This window comes from Pyrgilauda ruficollis, unplaced genomic scaffold, assembly GCF_017590135.1.
Source record: "Pyrgilauda ruficollis isolate IOZ18807 unplaced genomic scaffold, ASM1759013v1 scaffold3, whole genome shotgun sequence".
Classification (NCBI taxonomy): Eukaryota; Metazoa; Chordata; class Aves; order Passeriformes; family Passeridae; genus Pyrgilauda; species Pyrgilauda ruficollis.
Genome location: NW_024524377.1, coordinates 18,539,857 through 18,563,035, shown reverse-complemented (window position 1 = coordinate 18,563,035; position 23,179 = coordinate 18,539,857). Strand labels below are relative to the sequence as shown.

The window sequence follows — 23,179 nt, the reverse complement described above, 5'->3', positions numbered from 1 at the left end:
AAGAGAGGGCATGCACAGCTGGGCATTGACAGAAGAGGCACAGGACAGGGTACGCAGAAGAGGAAAAGCCCTGCAACCCTGGTGCAGACCACTGGAAGCTGCTGTGGGAGGGCAGCCATAGAGCCATGGCTCTTCCTGGGCCCAAATGTGCTTTGCTCTGGTAGCTGATGATCCCACCATCTTCCTACTGCACAGCAACTCTCTCCTACCTCTGCTTCTAGAGCCACTGCTCAGGAGGCTCCAAGGTGGGCTGGGTCAGAAAATAGTTTGGGAGAAAAGTAACCACCTGAGTCATTCTGCAAAAGGCTACAAGGAAAGAATGGCATGAGAGAAGAGAAGGTTTTCCTTTAGGCTCCTCAGGTTTCTAAATTTTAAGTTAGTTACTATAAAGAGTGAGGATGGACAGAGCAGTACTGCAGGTTTTTAAAGACATAATCCTAATTCTCCTGCTAAAGTACTGGCTTTTTCTCCATCTCGTTCATATTTAAGGTTATTAAACAAATTGGTTATAAATAATTTCATTTACTAAGATGAAAACAAGTGTGTCTGAGTAATCCTAATTAAAAGCAGTGTATCAATCTATATTGGAAATAAGCTGAGTTTTTAAATTAATTTTATTTTGGAGCCTAAATTAAGTATTCGTTTAATTTCTTTACTATTCAACTCAGCTACATGTATTTGTATCTCCTCACTAACTGCTATCTTTAATTTTAAGACAGCTGCATCACTGATGATAAAGTACACAAGATCAAACACGTTCTTGTGCCAAGCCCTCTTTCAGAAGGAAATTCACAAAGAGAATAAATAATGAAAGTCATAAATCATAAATACCTCAACAGCACTTTATCCTTAACGTCACGGGTGCTAAGAGTCCCAATTACATTTTCAGCTCCGCTGTAGAGATCTGACATTTTTGCCTCTGCAATTCTGACTTGGAATGGCTCTCAATGAGCCCCACAAACTGGACACTTGTGGTGCTATTTGTGTGCAGCCAGCACAACAGGCTTCTGCTCTTGACTAGCTAACACAAGAAAAAGAACAAAATCATTGGACAGCTTTTTCCCACTATTTATTAACCTCTCAAATTTTTGTCATCCATACACATGAAAAAAAGATGCTGCTAAATGATCAGATCAGACACATTGATTACTTCTTACTGGCTCAGAACTATAATTGACTTTGTGGAATACCAATTTCCAGCATGCATTGCAGGACAGGCAGTCAAAATGCTCTGTGAGAGACAATATGAGTGACTAGAAAGAATCTGATTTTAAGATCCCTGATCCAATTTTTCTGCCAAACTTGAGAAAATAATTACAAGATTCAAAAAAATTCCTTTTGCTGTTTCAAATATAAGTGCCAAATGTGTTACTTGTATACGCTTGACTTGTCTGAAGACATGAACCTTGAAAGGGACTATCTTTTTTCTCAGTATAATTACCCACTCTTCCTGCCTTTCAACTGCAAGAGATAAATGGAGTATATGTGCATGTTTTTTAGGGGTTGGGATAGAATCTCAAAGAAAACACAGTCAAGATGCAAGAGTCATCAAATGTGACTCCACAACACATATTCTCAGACTGCCCTTGCCAGCACTGGCAGGGAAGGTAGTAGTTCTCAGACAAGTGGAACTCCGAGTGGCGCTCCTGTGGAAAGATGGTCCCACACCTACTTCACAAAAATGAGTACTTTACAAATATTAGTATTTTCTAGGAATTTATGTTATTTTTCCCATTATTTAGGTTATTTATATAAACTACAATAGTAACACTCATTCAGCTAGGCAAGAGAAGTCTGAAAGGAAAAATGTCTCTTTAGCCAAACTGCATTCCCTCTGCTACCCCAAGCACCTCCACAACTCTTTTGTGAGGTTAGTCAGATGGGTTACTACTTGGTTACACTGATACACTGAAAGAGGTCAGCAGTGTGAGTTAGATCCCCTCCAAAAGACAATTTTAACAAAGAAACATATATCACTTAGTTTTGCATATTTCTATTGATTTCTGAACTTCTTCCTTCCACTTCCAATCCAGTCTCTTAGGATTATCACACCAAGGACTGATCACAATAAGCTCCTATAAGAAAATTCATTAGAAACATATGAACAACCATGAATCTCATGCCTTATGATGTACTAAGTAAACCAGAATATATTTCTGTCTGACAGTCACTCTATTTTTTCTGTGACTGAAAGCTCTTTGTAGCAGAGGACTCCATCCCTGCTTTGACTCAAAGCACCCAAAATAGACAAGAATTTAAAGGCTTTGGAGTGCACACAAACTGCAATAAAGTCTGAATAAGAATAAAAATGAACGGCAACGTAAGAGGAGCATCAAAATGACAATGATTACACTTTAGGGGGACTCTTTATTAAAAAATATACTGTGGAGATCACATATATTAATATTCAGATATAAAAATCATGAAACTAAAAACTCATACAGGTTAGCTCAAGCACTGACTTGAGTATATGGCTTATTCTGCTGGTAACAGAGGAAGTCTCTCTCTTTCCCACACCGCTCATTTTTCAGCTTTTCACTCCTCCCTTATCATAAAACCCACACTACCCTGACTTGGATCTAGCAGGTAGTTTCACTGACTCAGAAAGTCACTGCAGCTCTCAAAAGCAGGATACAAATGCAGACACACTTTTCCAAGCTCAGTGTTCCATTCCTGAATCAAGGGCAGTAGCTGCTTCTGCGGTGTTTTACAGTTGTGACAGAAAAGGGAGGCTTCCTCTTTAGCTGCTGACAACTCAACTATGTTATTGGACACTAGTCACTATTTTTCCCATTATTCATCTTCTTCCAAGAGATAAATGTGGCAATTGTTTATATTTTAAGACTGAAACACACCTACATATATTTAGTATTCTGACATCACTGCTCTTAGAAAACAAGGATAAAATTTAAAATAGAGTATTCCTTTAGTTCCTATAGCTTGAAAAATTCTGCCCTTGTTTCCAAAAAGTTTAATTAATCCACCAAGAGAAGTCTTGCCTCCATCTCTCACCAATCCCACTGTCATCAGAGGCAGCTCAATTTATCGCTAGAACCACCACAATGAAAACTCCTCAATGAGAGAAACATACAGAAAGACCGTAATTTTTTCATCCAAATTCATGAAAGGGCTTCAGGAATCCTTGAAATGAATTGAGTAGGGACTGAAGAGAATTAAGTTATCCTGTCATGTACACAGGTAAAATACACAGCAACCTGGACTAAGAATTCTCTTTCTCCACAGTGCCATGCTACTCATTCCTGTATAGTACTAGATCAAATGAGAACCACTCCCCACATCTCCATGTTTCATACTGGGGCTGCTCTGGCTAGTTCTGTATTGGTCTGCTCAATCTTCTGCACAGCAGAAGAAACAATTTTGAATAGCAACTGCCATTAGAACCTCCAGAATTCAGGGTATATAACGAAACCATGAATCATAGATATTTCACAGATTATCAGGGAGCTGATTAGTGTAAAAGAAGATGAGGTGTTGCAAACTTTCCTTTGAGGTATTGCTATACACAAAGACATTCAGAAGGGAAGTCTACAGCTTTATATATCTACTTGGCTGAAACTGGATATACCCAACCTTCCCTGGCAGTCCTGCAACAATTTAGTTTATGCAAAGTCTACTTAGGAATGTCATCAGACTTACTGACAATTTTGTTTACATTAAAGAGCTCTGCTGACATATAAAGACCTTCACATTTTTTATTATGAAGTTCCTTATAACATATGAAAAACGTATTTTTCACAGACTCCTACTCATCTCAAACGCCTGTCTTTGTATTTCCCCTGCCATAAGCTGTCATTGCGTGACTCATTACCAGGGTCTATATGCAGAGCCTCTGCACTAGCCAAATTTTTACAGACTGTGATAATAATTGAACCCTAAGCACTTTCACCTAGAGCAAAATGAACAGAATGAACTTGAACAGACCACTAGGCAAATTACTTTCATATATGTGACACTGGTGCCGAAATATCAGAGTAGCCCCTAAAATTAATGGGTACAGTTAGGACTGCAGAAAGACATTATTTAGAAATATTTCCATGTAATGCTTTCATGCAATCACTTCAAAAACAGAAAACAAAAGGGAATTATTTTTTAATCCTATGCAAATATTGTATAGGAGAACTGGCCAGTGCAGAACCCAAGTGAGAACAGAAATTAATGCAGATGTATCACAGGGCAGCTACATAAGCCCTCCACACAGAAAATAAGTCACCCTTTAACACAGTTTTCATGTGTATGTTGGAGATGATACAACTTTCAAACAAACACCTTGCAATTGCACTTTGATAGAACACTGCCTGCTTTCCTGCTCTTTTTTTTTGGCTCACAATTTCATGAGCATGTGAAACATTTCCCTTAGAATTCTACTAATGCTCTATCAAAGTCCACATTTGACAATACAATGAATATCTTAATAGGCTTTCCCTTTGACAATGGTCATCCAGGAAAAGTAAACGGAAATATAGGGAAATCAGAAGTAAAATGACTCTGTTTATTGATAGGCAATGTTGAAATCACAATACTTTGAGGATTAACTCTTGATTATGCCCTTCTCTGTCCCCTCTTAGATCTTTACGATACAATTGTATTACATGCATTTAGAGTTGACAAAAAGGAAAATACTGTTTTCACAATCACCCCAATTATTTAAGTATATAAAAATCAACATGGTACTTATCTTACATCTTATTGAAAATTCAGTAAAGGAATGGAATCTATATTTTACAACATCAAATTAGCCAGGAAAGAAGATAGATGAAAAGGTGACTTTCACAGAAGTACTGTAGCACAGTCTATAAGAGCTTTGGCATACAAAATACCTTAAAATAAATCACTTCCAATAAGCTTCCAGTCTAGAGGATTTGGAGACATTTCATGAAAGGGGATTTTTCAACCTGTAAGCTTCATAAACTCAATCCATGTGTTTTTTGAATATTACTTCGTGCACAAGGGGGAGCTCCTGCAACTCTATATCACAACAAAACCCTGAAGATAATATAGGGAACATAAAGGAAATACAGCATGAAAGATTCCAGAAAAGCATACATATTCTTCACCCAACAGCAAGAATTACTGTACGCATTTGCACAACTTTATCTGCTTTACTCTTCTGTGTTCAGCATGGATTCCTTAGTACAAAGGAGATGAAAAGCATTTTCCCCCTTAAAGGATGTATGCTCTCAATGAAGAAGGAGCAAACTTATGTATGTTTTAAACAGTCCCTGAGGTGAAGCTGTACAAAAAGAAAGGTAGCACGGTTTTTGAGGCAAGGCATTGTTTTAATGTAGTGTGTCACAGCAAAAAGGTATGTGAACAGGTAATCAAAGTCTGTACCATAACAAACACAGAAGAGGACTTAATTAACACGGCTCAGCCCCTATTCTTGAAATACTCTGCTTTTCAGTACTTAATTTTTTTAGCCTTCCTTTCAAGCAGAATTTTGTGTGGCATCTTAAGGATGTGGGGATTCTTTCAGCAAACTGTAATATGAAGATTCCATAATGGAAAAGAATATAAAATTTCATCTTTGATCATTAGCAATTTTTTCACTCTCTACTATTTGAATAAATAACTTACAAATCAAAAAATTTCTCTTCTTTCTGTGTATAACTTCTAATTATAATTATCTGTGTATAATTTCAGGCATCCACAATTTGCAAAGGAATTTAACACATTTGCTGATAGCAAAAAATAGCATTCAGCACCACAGTCCACAAGAGAGTGGAGATTCATGCTCTCAGTGGGGCTGTGTCCTCTGTTCTTACCCACATTAATTCCTTTGTCTCCACAACTCATTCCTCCAGTACCCTCTTATTTCAAACTGTCTTATAGCTCCAGAGCAGATGGGCCATTTCTTGTTCCTACTTGGGTACCAGTAAAGGGTCTAAAGGAACAGGGGAGACAACTCTGGCTTTCAATCAGTGTCTGACTTTGTAACACTCAAAATACTGCTCTAGCAACTAAAAGAAGCCCTTGACAGAAACCCCACGTGGTTAGGCACTGAGACAGGAAAGCCCAAGCAACCCAGCAGCAAACAAGTGTGGGAATTCTGCACATAAAATGCCCACAGCCTGAGTGCACAAGTTTGCAGTGAAACTGCACCAAGCCCCTGCTGAGCCAGTTTCAACTGGCATTTTTCAATGTTTAACAATATCTTTAATAATATTTTCTAGGGGCTCACAAATGGTACTCCTTGCTGCACGAAGAAGCCCCAAAAGTCAAGCTTCTAGTCCAAAGGACAGGATTCCCCGTGGGTAACTGGAAAAAGCTATTTAGTATGTGCTGTGTATTTTCCTCCAGCTCAATGTCAGACAGGTTTGATCCATTTCAATTTAAAAATCAGCCAGGAGCATACTCTCAGCATGGTGAATTCAGCATAAACAGTGAAAAAGTGGCCAAATTGTAAGAAGAGAGCCCTGTAGTGGGAAGCATCATGCAACCCTGCTGCCAGCTCTGCTGGTAATGTATGGAACCAGGACCACTAACTATTCTGTCTGCATGCTGGAACCCGGCCTCCCTGCGTTCTAAGTACTCTTCTGACTCTTTTCCAAAAACATATTTGAAATTATTATTGATTTTGTAATTTTTTTCTTTAGGGTTACATTCATCTCACATATGCAACTCTACCCCATGGGAATTTTGAAAAAGTATAGAGTGAGAGAGCCCAGTGTACAGATATTGGTCTGTCCTAGTTAAAAAGACTGATGCTCTGTCATTTTCCCTTATGTAAGGCAGCATTAAATTGACTTTGTTTCCATTCCCCAAAATATAACTGGGGACAGTAATATACTCCCTCTCAGTATTTTATGCTCAATTTAACTGCTATATTGCATTAAATGATGTGCAATCATGTAACCCCAAATGCAAATGAATTCACATTTGGTAAAAAGAATCTCTTTGTTGCTTTCTCCTAATAGAATTTTTTTTTTTTGTAGGTTTTAATGAACTAGAAAAACCAAACATCCCCATATGGTGAGAAAATTCCAAAGCATGTATTAAAAGAAAAAATCTTATGTTACTCATCAAATACTAATAGATGTGACAAGAGAAAAAAATTAAGCTATGAAGATGAAACTCAAATAATTAGCAATTATGGAAAAATATCTATTAGAGTACTTGTAAAAGACTCACCACAGGCTAAAAAAGAAAAACATGCATTTCATATTTCCAGAGTGGAATACATTAAATTTCATCTGAAGCAAATTATTTACAGTTATAAACTTCCCTGGAAATTGAAAACAACACATACACACTTTGAAATAAATTCATCATGATCAGAAGTACTGAAGATGTTATCTCTCTCTGCCTAAGAGTGTAATGTCTTCTTACCACATGAACGATTTTGAGGAACTTTCTCTGGATGTCAGAAGGTTCCTCACTCAGTCTTTTTCTGGACACTACAGAGTAGCCTGCAGAGCTCTCTGAGCTATATTTGCTGCCTGCCTCACAGGTATCATTCTGGCCATCTAAAGCAGTTTAAAGATCTCCTGAAAACATTTCTCTTTCCCTGGATGAATGCCCTTCCCTGATGCACTAGCCATTCTGGAAGTCAGGCATCATCCTAAAAATAAGCAAAATGTGTACCATGTAGAAATACAGCACTGCTTTCCGGTATCTTGATTTTTTGTTTTGAAAAGCTGGCAACAACTCTGGGAATTTGGCCCTGGAATTCCAGTAACTGCCTGATGGTTCACCAGACTGCAGGGCATGAAGGGTGACAGACATTTTGTGTAAGCACTGTAACAGTTGTACAGCTTAAAACTGCAGGAATGAGGTTTGCATGCAGTGAACAAAATACTCGCATATTTACCTCTGCTGCATTTACCTTTCACTGAACATGATTAAAGAGATCTGTGGTCATATGAAGAAAACAAAGAACTAGAATTCATGGACCATTTCTATTTTGTGTAGCTTCTTCTGCCACATTTGCTATGGGACTGTCTGAGCACCTCCAGGATGAAACAAGGTGATGAGTATTTGTCAAGTATTTACTCACTCAGCTTCTCTCCAGAGAAATGTGTACAGTGTGGAAGGGAGAAGGATATCTGTTTTATACAAGGCTTGGAAAGGAAGATAATATGGCTTGCAAAGGACTTTGTTCTTGTAAAAGTCACTGAGCAGTTTGAGCCTGCCCTAGCCAAGCTCTGTCTCCTACCCAAGAAATTATTTCGTACAGGAAGAGTCCTGTTGTGCTAGAAAAGTCCAGCTATTGGCAAAGGTATTAATCATTAAACGTTGCTCAGTTTCTAAAATACTTCGTACCTGAAAATGTTTACCACCCTTAGATGAGCATCACTTCCTATTACTGGGGGGATATTACCTTCTAGAGAAGACAGATGTTTTTACCTTTTTACCTTTACCTGTTACTTCTATCTGCTTCAGAAAACACACAAACATCTTTTAGCTTGAATTCTGCACCTGGTGCTTTCCTTGAGAAATCCAGCAAGACCCCTGACCTGACTTCAAGTGTATACCACTGAAATGCCAATAACCTAAAGAAGCACTTAGGCATAATTCATAACTGTTACATAAAATTCTTACAGAATCCAAGGTGCTAAGTATCTAAGAACAATTACTCAGTGCATGGAAACATATTTATGTTCCTTCAGGACAAGGTTGCACCCAGAAGTAGTATAGGTAGTGAATAAGGCTCTAGGAAAAGGAACTGCATACTGTTAGATGTATACATTAAATACAAGCTAAATGTGACAATTAAAAAAGGTCAGTAGTCTTGAGGAAGCAAGACAGACAGACAGGGAGAGGTGGAAGTAGTTATTTTTGCATTAAGGAAACACACTAAAATATTCCTTGTCTTCATCTGCTGTCAAGAGATGCTTTTTGTGCAACAAAAATACCTTTAACCTTTTAAAGGCATCACACAAATGCATCCAATTAAACTCCCTTGTCTAGAAAGAAGGCATCCGAGCATCTGTTTATTACTATAACTTTTCTACTCCTGCCATACAGAAATTCTAGAAGTTATCAATCTTTACAGCAATGCCTGACACTATTTCTTCCCACTATTAATCTATATATATACTCTATCCCACTATTGAAACTGGCACAGAAATATTCATGAGTTCTTTCATGTGGGTCCTCATCTAGAGAGGCTGAAGGCACAGAACTATTTTACAAAGGAGATGTAAAGCTGCTCTCTGAACGTAGGAGAAAATTCACCCTGAGCAAAGGGCCAGAACAATGCCTAGGCATCAGTTCAGACTCAGGTACACCTTAAAAATCATTATTAAATCCTATTTTACGATCCACTGGTTATCCACTGGTCTTGTCATAGAACTGCTTTTCTTCCTTATCCTCAACACTTTTCCAACAAAGACCAAGAAACCAGACTGTAACACAAACTTCAGTAGCAGTACACTTTGTAATAATCCTGAACCAGGTGCTTTCTTAAATGACACAACATCTAAGGCATTCTTATAATTTCTACAGTGTACTCAAATGCATCAACCACATGCTTGCATTTGCACTCAGTTATTTCCAATTGAATGCTGAAATTTTTTACATTTTTCATAATGAAATTCCTCCATTCCTCCCACTCCAAAAAAAAAAAAAAAAAAAAAACCAAAAAAAAGGCAAAACTGTGAATGATTTACCTTATTACAATTTTTAGAAACTTGACAAAGAGCACTGTTTGACATACTGTCTTTATCTGGCATTCCTAAAAAAAGAATACAGAAAATAAATACATACTGTACATTCTTTGATTGACAGTCAAAATATTTATTAGTAGAACAGCAAATTTGAGGGTTCAATACTTTGATAACATACACGTTAATCTGCAATTTTTAAAGAGAAAAACATTTATTCAGAAAAAGGTTTCCTCTAGTGAACAAAAAAAAGACAAAAAGCTAACTTGGGTCAATATTTTAAAGAGCTTGTTCTACAGTTCTTTTTCAAAATTTAGCATGAAGCATGTATGTATACAGGAGTTATTTATATTTTTTCATTTAACATTATCTGTGTCTCAGTACCTGGAAGTCAAATGTGACATTGAGTTTGCACTAATCAGCACTGCTATGCTGTTCTATACTATTATCCTCCAAAGAAATATTGGACATCTAACATAGGAGACAAAATTTGCAGATGCAATTGCTAGCCATCAGATATTGTCCTGCCTGGTATCCAGAGAATCCCTGGTAAATAAATATAAGTGCTTTGATTTACGTAAATTATGAATTCCAAAGGCTGCCCTTGGATTCATGTCTACAGCACTATGCCACAGCTTGACAGGTTCTCATGAAGCAGAGACATACCCAAAATTATTTAGCTATGTAACAGATTATAGAGCACCATGTTTACTGCAAGCTCAAGCACTAACCCGGATTCTCCAGCAAGTTGTGTAGCCCATCCTAATTTAAAAAATGGAGACAGTCTGTTATATTTATTTTACTAGCAGGACTCATGGCCATGTTCCATGGTTCATGTTTACATAAGCAGTAAAATGCTACACGACATCATCCAGTATGTTTTAATCAACAGGTCTGGGTCATAGTGCAGATTTTGGTGCAGCCCTGTACACACTTGTACACGGCTGGGAAGGCAGTTGGGCAAGTTCCAAAGTGTCTTTTACTACATGCAGTATTAATGCAGTTGTAATACCAAACTGAATTAAATTTTTAAAGTTCAATACCCAAACCTGGAGAATCTCCATCTTCCCCTTTATTTTCTTTTCTCATTTGCTGCCCACCACCTCATATCTAATGTCTCATACTTACTATCATTATTGGAGCCAGTTTCCATAACACCATAAGGAGGAGTGAGAAGTCCAGACATATACTGTCGATATTTCTGAAAGACAGTGATGGTACATTCAGTCAGGTACAGATGCATAAAGCTGCTCAAGGAAATATGTGCTATTTATTCTTGTGTCTCCTGCCTTGTGCTTCTCACATGCACATAAGATATGAGACAATCAAACATGTCTTTACTCTTAACACTACAAGGTCTGCTTTCTCGACTGGAGTACACACTGCTGTTATTTCAAAGTTGTGCTAAACCAGTTCCCTCTTTCATCTTCCCCAAAGCATGACTTTAAGGTTTCTCATAAATCAATGTTTTACTTAGCTGTGTGATTTCCCACAAAGATTGTTTTAAAGCTCATTTGAAATTACACTACTTATCTGAATCCAAGCTAGAAAGCTACTTTATTATAGGAATGGAGACAAGCTAAGGATTCATAAAAATCATGTACAACAAAAGTTTTGGTTTCAGATTGGAAATATACAGGATGCAGAGTGAAAACTCTAAACATTTAAACCCAAGACACTAAGTTTGGTATTCGGAAACTACAAGGCTATGAAACACACAGACCTCGCACCTCATGTTATGTATATCCTCATACAAGAACTGGATTAGCAGATGAAACTTTGTAAAAATAACATCCCTTGTACCACTATAAGCTATGTAATTGTAACTGATGTCAGCAACAGGTACTTTTCTTCAGTGAATGCTGATGACATGATCACTAAGGTTCAAAGCTCTGTCTAAGGCTTAAGAAACTCACAGAAGCTATAAAAATAACACCAAAGGAAAAAAAAACAGTCCTTTTATCAAATACAAATAATTCAATGAATAAGAAACACATTTTTGTTTCAAATTTCACTATGTTACTGTCATGATTAAGGATAAGCAATTATAATTCCCTTTTGGAACTGCCAGAAAACACGCTTGTGCAATAGGGATTCTCATGTTCAGCGTAAATAAAATTCCTCGTACGGTCCTTTGGGTGTGCAGTGAGCAACGTGAACAATCAATCAGCTGATTGAAATCCATGAAGATTTCAACTAAACACACATGATAATTGAGACAGTGCAATTTTAGTGCAGTAGTGCAACTTTAAAGTTTTATCCTTTGCTCTATGGAGTTATTTCAATGTATTGACTTTTAAAATGTTGCCTGTTGAATTTTAACAATGCTTGAATTATCCTTCATATATTTATTTTTCTTGGAAATGGAAATGAAATTAATTTCTAGCACTAAAGACTCAATGTCTTGCATTCTAAATAATAACAAAAGCTACAAAGATTACATTAATCTTAATAATCCAATCCTATTTTTAGACAAGCTATTACATCCTAAAGCTTAGTAACATATTATTTAAATCTCACCCATAATCCAGCTGAATGCTCGTAAAAGCAAATCTATGTTATATCCCTGGTCAGTCACACAAAACAAATGCTATTTCATTTGAGGATAAAACTCTCCTATTTTCTTTCTCAAACCACTGAGTTCCCATATTCTGCATCCAGTCCCATGCCTGAATTCAATGAGAGGACGAATATAAGAAATAATTATTTTCTCAGTTCAACTAGTAAATCACACATCTAAACCAAGAGAAAAAGTAATTTTTGTTGGCAAAAAGAAAAAAACAAAACAAAACAAAACAAAACCAAAACCAAAAGTGTGTCCCAAGTGTTTGAAATAACATTTTATTCAAATAGTAGATAAATATTTTGTTTCACCTTCTACTGACTTTGGTCTTGAAATGTGATTTATAGATGTAAAACTGGAATGTTTCATTTGGGACAAGATAAAAACAAATTGTATAGAATGTTTTTCTCTTCTTCTTCATCATCATTTAGCTGATATGAATTTCTTTGTCCTGTTTTTCCCAAAATAGCATTTTCCCAGAAATACATTACCAGTCCGCATTTAAGCCACTTCTATAAGGAACTTAAACTGAGGGAAGAGAGTAATTTTTTCTTTTATTTCCCATATCATGTCCACAGCCATCATAATGGCATAATACATGGCATTATTTTTTTTCTCTAATATTTTTCCTGATTAGTCTTCTCATGAGACAAAACACAGAACACAGTATACAATTTCCAAAAGATATGAGGGCCCATCTTCAGAAAAAACCTACAGGCAGAATAAACCAGAATTAGACACATAACTTTAGAGGAGGTATCTAATCCCATTCAGGCACAACTCATGCTCAGGACGCCAAAGTTCCCCAGGAACAAAAGCACAGACTCCTGATACACAACGTAGGTTTTTGGCATCACTCCCAAGGATGTCCACTCTGTCACCTCCTGCATGAGGGTCCCACCCTGCCCTGGGATCAGTCCACTTATGAGTCAGCAAACCCTGTGAGCAGTGCTGCCTGTGAAGGAGCTCAAGCAGCATTACCAGAAGAAGAAATAATTCAAGGCATGCCCTCAGAAAGCTCAGTTGTTCATACTCCTCCGGGGCACCTCCGCACAAATGAAACTTTCTTCTATATCTGGGTATCTCTGGAGGGAGGGCTGATACAACTGCCTACACATGGTCTCTCATGAGGATATCTCAGTGGGTGTGGGCTGACATAAAAGGTATAATTTATGCCTAAACTTGTGTCACCACATCAGCCAAATTAAATGTCAAGGGAAACTTATTTCGAGGAGTCAGGGAAACACTGTTTGCTGGGAAACCTAAGCATGCAAAGACAGACATAAGTAATTGCAAAAAGATTTGCCAGTATCAGATGGAATAATAAAGTTCCAGGCATGAGATCAGTGAAAGCTGAGATAATGAGACCTATCTTGTTACCATACTGTCTGTAAATGAAAGTAAAATTCAGTAAGCTAAATTATATTCATAGGTGGCATTTAAAATCATCCTGAAGATTAACAGACAAGATATTTACAAAAGGCTTTTGAAAATATATTCCACAGGTAGTATTAAGTCTGGAAAGGCTTTCCTTATGAAAGACAGGAACAATTATCAAATCATCATACGCTTGTTTATTACCAGAAGTCTTCAAGTTTTGTAAATCCAACATGACAGCAGTTTTTAAAGCTACATTCAATGACCTATTCACTCTGTCTTCAGATTTCTACCAATTTATAAACTCCATCATGCAACATCTTAAATAACAGACAATTCCTACATCTAATCTGACAGCATGAGTAATAAAGACAGTATATTTTTTCCAGTTGCTGACTGCCTCATACCCATGCAGTGGTGAAAATTAACACGTTTTGACCTTTTCAGCCACTGCTATGGCCTAAAGCAATGAAGACTGCTGACAAGAAACAGTTGGGGAGAGAAGAAAAGGAAGAAACAGAAGCACACACTTGCCCTATTGGGAAGGTGCTGTGAGGGAATGGTTTCTAAGACCACTTGCTGTCAGTGTGTTTCTTTGCCTGCTCACATTAAGCTTTATTTGTAGTTAGCTGCAGTTTGTCTCATAGGCTTTCATGAGTACAATAGGTTTTCCTCAACCCAGTGAACATAATTAGGTATATTTTTATATGCTAATGTTTAGAAAGGCAATTACTATAATTGTGATGCAAGCTATCTCTAAATTCCTGAAAAACACTTCTACCATACACAAGATATATAAAATATGTCTTTGGTCTTTGTGGTTAGTCCCTTCTCTTCTGCTGCAAGTAGTGAAGTGCTAATACCTGTTTACAAATATTCCAGAATAAGGTAGGTATATGCAAAGAATATAGATGAGCCTTTGTTGTTCATGTCACTGTGTAGCAAAACCACTCTAACGGGAAAGACACAGGACTGATGAAAGGAAGACCCTCTGGGTATAAAGATTTTGACATAGGTTCTACACCAAATACTCCCCCAAGGGTGGCAGTTCTGCAGCTGGCCAATAAGGGCTGTGCAGTAAGGACACAGGCAGTGATGTAACACTGGGGACACTTTTGTAGACCTCAAAAGGTGCTTGGTTCAATACATGATCTTTCTTTTTCCTTCTTTCTCCTCTATTCACAATCTCAACCAGTGTCATTTTTTACCATTTCTACTGCCTCCTTTTCTGCCTACCCCTAACTTTGAACAGAGAGGGTGACAAAGCAAAGCCTGCCTAACTTACAAACTTGGGAATAACACAAAATAATTAATTTCAGATACAGAAGTCCTAAGCCAAACATCAAGGTGACCTTTCCATGCATTTTTCAAAACCTTGTGCAATTATTTCATCAGATGCTCTTATTGTGACTATTGCCTGAGGTCTGCAAGACTCCTGTACTAGCTGTCAATACTTCTGCAATGGTTTCTCTTGGGGAATATATGCTGTAGCTTGACAATGTGAGCCAGCTTCTCTGTTTTCTTTTGACAATAAATAATTGATCACTGATGCTCTCAGTACAACTCTATTTTTCCTCTAAGTTGGCAGTGAACCACGTCCCTCATGAGCATTACTCACAAGGGCGTGCCACTCCCATGGTGTACTGTTTCCCCTCTTTTCTCCAGAACAATAAGGAGAGAAGCCCCTGAAAGAAAGAGCCCATGAACACTTTTGGACCTTCTTTTCACTCATCAAATCAAATGGAGATTGCAAAATCCAGACTTTTGCCTTTAGAGTTCATACTTTGGTCCTCACTGAACTGATGGGTACAATCTCAGGTCATCTACCTGCTATCTGTTTGTGTTATCCAACAACAAGTGCCTAATGTTCTTACAGATTTTCACAAAAAAACCACCCCAGACTGATTATCACACTGATAGTTGTTTTTCATCCCAATCTTGTTAAAAAGAGGAAATAAACAGCACCCTTGCTTTTGCCCAATAGTATGTGCTGAGGCCCCCAGCAGACTCCGTCTAATTCTGACTTCAGATACTGTCTTCTTAGTATGTTTACAAATTACCAAGTGTATTTCTTCTAAGCAAGCTCAATCAGAAAATTTCCATACATTTCAGGTCAATGTCACTTAACTGACTACCACAAAAAGGACCTAACCCATGGCTATTTAATACTAGATAAAAATTATTGTTTGAAGTTGGTGCTTCACTCTAGAACACCAAGTATCCTAACTCTAGCTAAATGTCTGCCTTTTTCATTAACAGAATATAAACATTTGCTGCCATCAACAGCACAAGTAAGAGAACAGACTGAGATATTTCTGAAGGAAAGTATAAAGATGTATTAGGAAAATATAATGTTACAATAGCAAAAATGTATTTTATTATTTTGTGGAAAAATAGAAAATAAGTCATGTGAGGACCTCACCACAACTTGCTGAACAGAAATAGATTGTTTTGTATACGTCAGTCTATCAAGTCATTAAAATGTGATAGACAAGGTCTGAAATAGCAGAAGTGAAGCACTATTTAGTCATGTTCAGATAAAATAAATACAGGAAATGCCTGTACCAAAATTGCTGAATCCTGATCCCAGAATAGGTACAGTTTATGTAACAGCAGATGAATCTGCATCTTTTCCGTTTATTTACCTATTTACCATCTTCACAATGTTTCTGCACAGCTCTAATCAACTACGCTTACTCCATCTCTTTATTTTGGAGACATATACTTTCCAGTCACATTCCCACCTAAATCAATTTATCATGCTTGAAAAGCTCTGTGTGCAGAATTCGCTTTATCACAGCATCCCCTTGATATTTCATCAAGAAGAAAAATGCACCCAACTCTCTGAAATCATGCCAAATAGCAAACTTGGCTACCAGATAGAAAGCCAAAGATAAGACTGCACCACAAAAAATCTCATCCAAGGAAATTAGAGCATGAGCACTGATTAAGCAAATTATACAGCCTATTCTGCTCCATCTAATTTAAATATAGAAATGCCATCATACAGCTCTCCAATTCTGTCTCCTAGAGAAATCCACTCAGGAAATGCACTTGGGTGGCGACAGGACTTGGCTGGGAGGAGTGGGAATGATTGCTTACACTTAGGAGAAGACAAAAAAACCAAATTAAGAACAAAGAGTCCATCTGATTTATGTGTTTTATTTTACTTCAGTTGTGTAAACATATAGTAGATAATGTATTTACAGGAAAAAAATACTTAACTGCCTTTAGCATCAAGTTCAAGTTTTTGAAAGTGGCTAAAAAAGAGCTTTATACATTTCCATATTTACTTTTGCACTGTGATATCTTTAAAATCAAATTATGATGTCACCAACAGTGCTTCAAACTCAATATAAGATCATAAAATAAAGATGTGCTCTCCTTTCTTCCTCTTCCATTATCACATGTAGGAGAGAAGCATCAAATCACACCTAAGTTGGAATTTGCTGAACAATGCAGTGACAGAACAGAACCTCATTCCTCTTCAAACTGTTCTGCAACGCTAAGAATTGTAAACCTGCATCTTTATTAGCAAATCCAGCAGACACATCTCAAAAACTAAGAGCAGAACAACTAAGAAAAATGTGCTGTTTTAACATAATTTTTCTTACCACTACAGCCAACCTTTAAACTTATATTAACAGGACTTAGATGAAGCCAAGTCTAGAATCATCTCTTGGGTCATGCACAAGAGGAAGAACAATTTCCTAAAGTTCCAGGTACAAAATACTTCCTTTTACCTTCAGACAGTCACACCTCTTACTTTTACATACACCATAGTACTGAGCAGAGAAACAAAGATGTGTTCTTTCAGATGATCCCAGTTTGCAAGACTGGAGGTAACAGGAGACTCACAAATACAGGATGATGCTGGCTTTGTTCAGTTCCTCACCTGGGCAGCTACAGGCTGACTCCTGCAGTTTTTCTTCTATATTGTGTGCACCCCTGACTGATCTTCAGCATTTTTCTGAAACAGAGCTTCAGCTGAGACAAAAGGCCATACAATAGAGATATTTGGAAAGTGCTTTGACAGAATGGTAAATTCTGTAATTGTGGCAACATAAGCATCTTGTTTCTGATCACATATCTTAGCCTCCAAAGCAAGCAAAATGCAAGGATTGTGTGTACTTAGTAAGCTGGAAGTTAGAAAGACCCCCTAAACCAAGTTGCTGTTCCACCCTGAGACAGCCACCTTGAAAATACAGAGGGCCTGATACATATGACCAACATATCTTTGCATGAACGTAATGAAACAGATTTCATCCGAAGAAATTGATGAGAAACGAGGTGTGTGCTGCTGAGATAGGGAAAAACTGGAAACCTCCTCCTACAGGCTGTGCTCTGACAGTGGGCTGAAGTCACACTCCTCTGTAGTAAAATTCTGTAAGGTCACCACAAGGTCTCTGCAGTAGCTAAGTCTTAAAAATAGGTTTTAAGTGCAACTTAAATGACACATTGCCCTTATGATGACACTGTGCACAGCAGTAGCTTTATTCATGGTTATAAACAGGTTATTTTCTTCCCTCCCATTACATATATTTTTTAAAGAAGATTTGAAACAAATAAAGAAAAAGTGATGAGCTGATCTGTAACTCTGCTTTTCATATTTATAACCTCTGAACACAGAAGTATGTTAGTCTAGAAATTTGTTTTCATCTGGAAGGAAACTCTGGGTTAAATATTAATTCCTCCACAATCAATATAAACCTCTTAAGTAGTTCAGTGCGGTCAATCTAACACTGCTTTTGCTTCTCACAGAAACAAGCACACATCAACCTCCAATACTCATCTAACATCAAAGGATTCCTCTTCATGGATAATTCTCCAAACTGATTGTTTCTACTCAATTTTGCATAACAATAACAAGGATATTTAATAAGTGTAAATAAGTAAATATACAATTTCCCTCATAACATTTTAAGGCTGAACACATGACCAAAAGAGAAAAATGAAACAAGAGGAACATGAGAAAAATGGAGACACAAGACAATGAAGGGTAAACTGCAGAACTAAACTGAATAACAACTTTTCCAGAAAAAGAGTGTACAGAGAATATTGTATCAGTCTTCTCCTTTGTTGAAAGAGTCCTGAAATCAGCGTAACTGGGCATCCAGCTTTGCTAAGTTCTACACACAAAATAAAAGGTCAGATCCTGTCTCCCTCCTCCCAGACAGAAATGTCTAAAGTGCAGTTCGGGGCAGGATGGGAGCAGGAAAATGACACAGCACAAAAGATGCAGAATGGCACAGTTTAACTAAACTCAAGACGAGAATGTTTCACCTGAGATTTTTCTTCACATAAAGCAAGTATGATTATGTCAGAGCATGAGCTAACTGAGAACAAGAAGTTCACAGCTTTGGCATTCACAGTAGGACAGACCTCCAAAGGCTGAAACAAAAATGCCTCAGGAAACTCTTTCCCATCTATTTATTACACTCTTGCACTGAAGCTGTACCACCACAAAGGGATGTAACCAATAAAAAAAATGGAGCCAACCCTGTTCCAGACAGAGTTTTAACTAGATATAACCAGATTCAAAGAGACACAGCTGTTGACTTTACACAGGACTACACAAATGATGATTATGATGATGAGGATGGAAGACTGTAAACAATAACCTGAAAGAGAAAGGGGGTTACTGAAGACTCACTAACAGACCTTTAAAGTCAGCCACATACTGTAAGTGTAACAACACAGCAGTTCTCCAAGGAAATTTAGGAAGCATATTCCCCATCAGAGGAGCAATGAATAAAGCTGATTATTACACTAAGACAACTTCTGTCAAACTACTAAAAAAGATGTTCTGAGTGAAAAATTCATGGCATTTAGGTTGTCATTCTGAAAGATCTGGCTTTTAGAAGTGTATTCTAAAACGTATATTTGTTTTAAAAGTTATCTATTCAATAGACTACTTACTAGGACATGATATAATTCTCTGAACTTTTATGTTTCCATTCCACTGGAGCAAACAGCCATTTCTTCTGGGTTTCCCCTTGCACATGGCTAATAATAATTCATTAGCATATTGAAATCTCAACCTAACCACCAGATGGATAGATTTCATGAAGTCAGAGCATACAGTAATAGATCATCAATTCTGGAAGTAAAACATCATTCTAGTCCACTGTTTTCAATTGTTCACTTCTTATAAATATTTGTATTTCCTGCTCATACTTTATGGAATGATGTTGCATTTGTTTATTTAAAGGATGAAAAAACATTATTAAACACATTAGGCAGTGCTGGGGAGGCCCCACCACCTGCTTCTTATGAGCCCTGGCAGTTCTTGTTCTGAACCAATTGAAGATGATGTGTTACAAGGAATAATGTTTACACAAAGCAAACAGCAGTATTAGATAAATACACAGTTCTTACATGGAGAGCAAACGAAATTGGTTTTCAGCAAAGGAGGAAAAGTAACAGTGCATGACATTATTGCACTATGATTTTAAGTAATTTCTGTAGATTATTGTATGAAGACAAATGGGTTGTTTAAGATTTACACCGCAGATTTTGAAAATTCAACAGAGGCAATACAAAATTCTTTGTAAAAAAAATTGCTAGAAGAATGCAGTAAATAATTGTGAGTCTGGCTGTGCAGTGGCAGCTGAGAGGAGAAAGCATCTTGTCCATTTCTTTTACAGTGAGAATTTCCTGATGATTTTTCCCAACCCTCTCATTAAAAGTATACCAAACAAACTTCTAGCTTACTTCTAGTTACTTCTAGTATAATTGTGGCCACCATGCGTCAGACCTCCTGTACTGCTTCCCTAACAAAATGCAAATATTTTGTCTAGCAGGCAATTCCTCCCTTTCTCCCCTTCTTCACAGAAACCCTTCTGATTTCACTGGAAAAAAATTAACCAAATTTGAGATAGGGTTCAAATAGGGTCCTAGAAGCTAAACAGAAATTAGTAATAGGAGAGAGGTCCCAAAAAAAGTGTCACTACTAATGGAAAAGAAAAGAGGGCAGCACTCTTGAACATCCCATTTCACTGGGTAACAGCCAGCTGGCTAATCCTCACAGGTGTAACTCCAAACACCACATACATTGTCTTCCACCAAACAGATACATTGTGGAAGCTATGGTACAGTTAGCAGGAAAGATCAAAAATGAAAAGGAAATAAGCTTTTTTAATCCTTCCACTCACAGAAAAACTTTTTGATTGTTTTCACTGTCTGTGATTATATTTATATTCCAAGTTTGTTTTCCAATTTTGACTCTTATAATTAACAAGTCTTCTAAGTGTTTTCATTAACAACACACACAGATGTCCTAAAGTTGTGACTTTTCAGGTTTTTGTGGGCACTGGTATTGAAGGTGCTGAGCACCTAAACCAGGCAGCTCTAACTTGCAATGCACTGCTATCACCTGCTGTTGCAGGTGGTAGAAAATACACACAAGCATTCTTATGCACTCCTGATAGAAGAGCAGGTCTATTGAGACATAGTCTGATATACTTCATCCTTTTTCTCACAGCAAGAAGAGTGATTTTTGAAGCAAGTGTATTGCTATGCTGGGATGAGACTTTCAGTCCCTCTAAAAGATAAGACGAGGTCACTGGTAATACTAGAGCTAGAAGATGTCTTAATTGGAGGGCTACCTAATTTGCAACATCCTACACTTCAATCTATTTTTGTAGGGCTCTTTCTCTGTTGTGAAGCGAGACAGACAAAGCTTGTTATTGTCACTTTGATCCTGTGCATCCACTCACCATTCAAAGAAAATCTTTATGTAGAATATACAGTAAAATAAGGGATAGCATGAGTCACACACTGCAAGAGTCCATGGTTCCTGAGTATTATGAGGCACCAGAGGAATCAACTGACTTGCATATGAGAACAAGGCATTAACCACCAAGCCACAAGTCTAACTACAGAACTGCCTTTAAGGAAGGTTTTATTAACAGAGAGAAAAAGCTGCCTTTACATGTAAATCCACTTCACATAGTTCTTCTGGTATCTTAAAACTTTAGAACTACATTAAAGACAAGTTTTGCAAATCATATTGCAATAAAAATCAAACACATGGAAAATAAGGCAAGAAATTTTTTTTCAATTTAATATAACTATTTTTTTCACATGGTAATTGCTGTTTATCTGATCTTTTTTTCCTTTGATAGTACTGAGGGAAATTCAGTGTCATACGATGAGGAAACTGTACACATCTGCCCAACATATTTAACTGGTTAGTTTCCAATTTACAAGTATTTCTCTACATACTGCTATTTCCTTGTTTAGGGAATATCACAGAGCATTAATTTTAGCATTATACTGTCTCTTCAGTTTTATAAACTTCAGACTTTTGTGAAAATCTTGGTATCTTTTAAATAAAATAGCCACTGTTATCTATGTGTTATACAATATTATCCTTTGCATATATTCTAAGGAGTTAAAGTTCATTATATTCACCTGTGTTGGAATGGATGCCCAGCTGGCATCAATTAACAGTGTCACTGGCTTCAGCAATGCTGATTTGCATTCACTGATCTGTTCCAATAGGACTAATGATCATCCATGTTCTGATAAAAAAGACCCATTGCCTACTAACTAGTATTGAAGACAAAATCTCATGAGAGCACCGCCATATTCCCAAGTATGCCATTCACTCACAATAACTGACACTTGAAACAAAACCGGTACAAACTGGGAAATGTGATGTCTCACTACAGGAGATTTCTTGTCATTTCTGCAGTGGGAAATTTCATCCTTGGGAAGGGGTACTTGGAGGCACCTTACATTCCAGCTGTGACCTAGCCCTCTTCTATTTCCAGGCTCTGTTTCAGTGACATACCCAAAGGCAACACAAATACACACAGGACTTTAAACGGCCCCCACCACATCCTCTGTGCTACAGAAGAATCACATAGCAATTTCAGAAATTGTTTTCACCTCTAAACTTCAGGAAATCACTGGTTCCAAAAGAAGTAAACAAAACCTCTATGAAATAGGAATGACATATTGTCTAGGAAAACACCTAGTGGTGCTTTCTCATGGCTAAAATCATAAATCAAACATTCACATCAGTGGCATCCTGTAAGTTTAGTAAACTTGACAGCTATTACAGATCTGACATGATCAGCGTGAACAGGCCTGCAGATCTACTGGATGACTACACTGCCCAGCAAGTGTCAGTAGTGCTAGATTCAGATAGACTCCTTCCTGCAAACAGAAACAGTGGGAAAATTCAGACAAGAAGAAAAGGTGCCTGAATACTTGACAGGGAATTATTTGTTAACAATAGCATGGGTAAAATCTGGTCTCTTAAAGAAGAAAATTGCTGCAAGCGTTCAAAGGTGTCTTTATAAAAAAGAAGTCAACAAAAAAGAGCAGATGTAACCAAGATGCCAAGCAAGACCAATGCTGCCAGCATAGACCTGCTGATTTGCTCTGCCTCAAAACAGAAACTAAGGGTCTGATGCCCCAATGTGCTACTCCAGTTTCAGGCCAGAGTGACTTTTTGTCATGAGGTGTAAAAGTCAAATAATGCTCATATATCAGGTTAGCTACAGAAATAGAGAGGTAATTCAGGAGATGTTCTCAGACTGTATACTAGTAGCAGAAGGATGATAGTGGCCAGTAAAGCTGTTTCAAGCTACCAGAAGATGAAAGC

The 23,179-nt window shown here is 37.4% G+C and overlaps 1 protein-coding gene across 1 annotated transcript in view; it reads right to left on the bottom strand.

The window, feature by feature from the left end:
- RAPGEF4 (Rap guanine nucleotide exchange factor 4) overlaps window positions 1–23,179 on the bottom strand; it is a 144,283-nt gene that overhangs the window by 67,108 nt on the left and 53,996 nt on the right. Inside the window, exons 5-7 of the mRNA XM_041473406.1 lie at window positions 10,752–10,824; window positions 9,677–9,694; window positions 9,438–9,439 (exon numbers count right to left, since the gene is read on the bottom strand). Of these exons, the coding sequence (XP_041329340.1) occupies window positions 9,438–9,439; window positions 9,677–9,694; window positions 10,752–10,824 (93 nt within the window). The remainder of the gene's footprint in view (window positions 1–9,437; window positions 9,440–9,676; window positions 9,695–10,751; window positions 10,825–23,179) is intronic.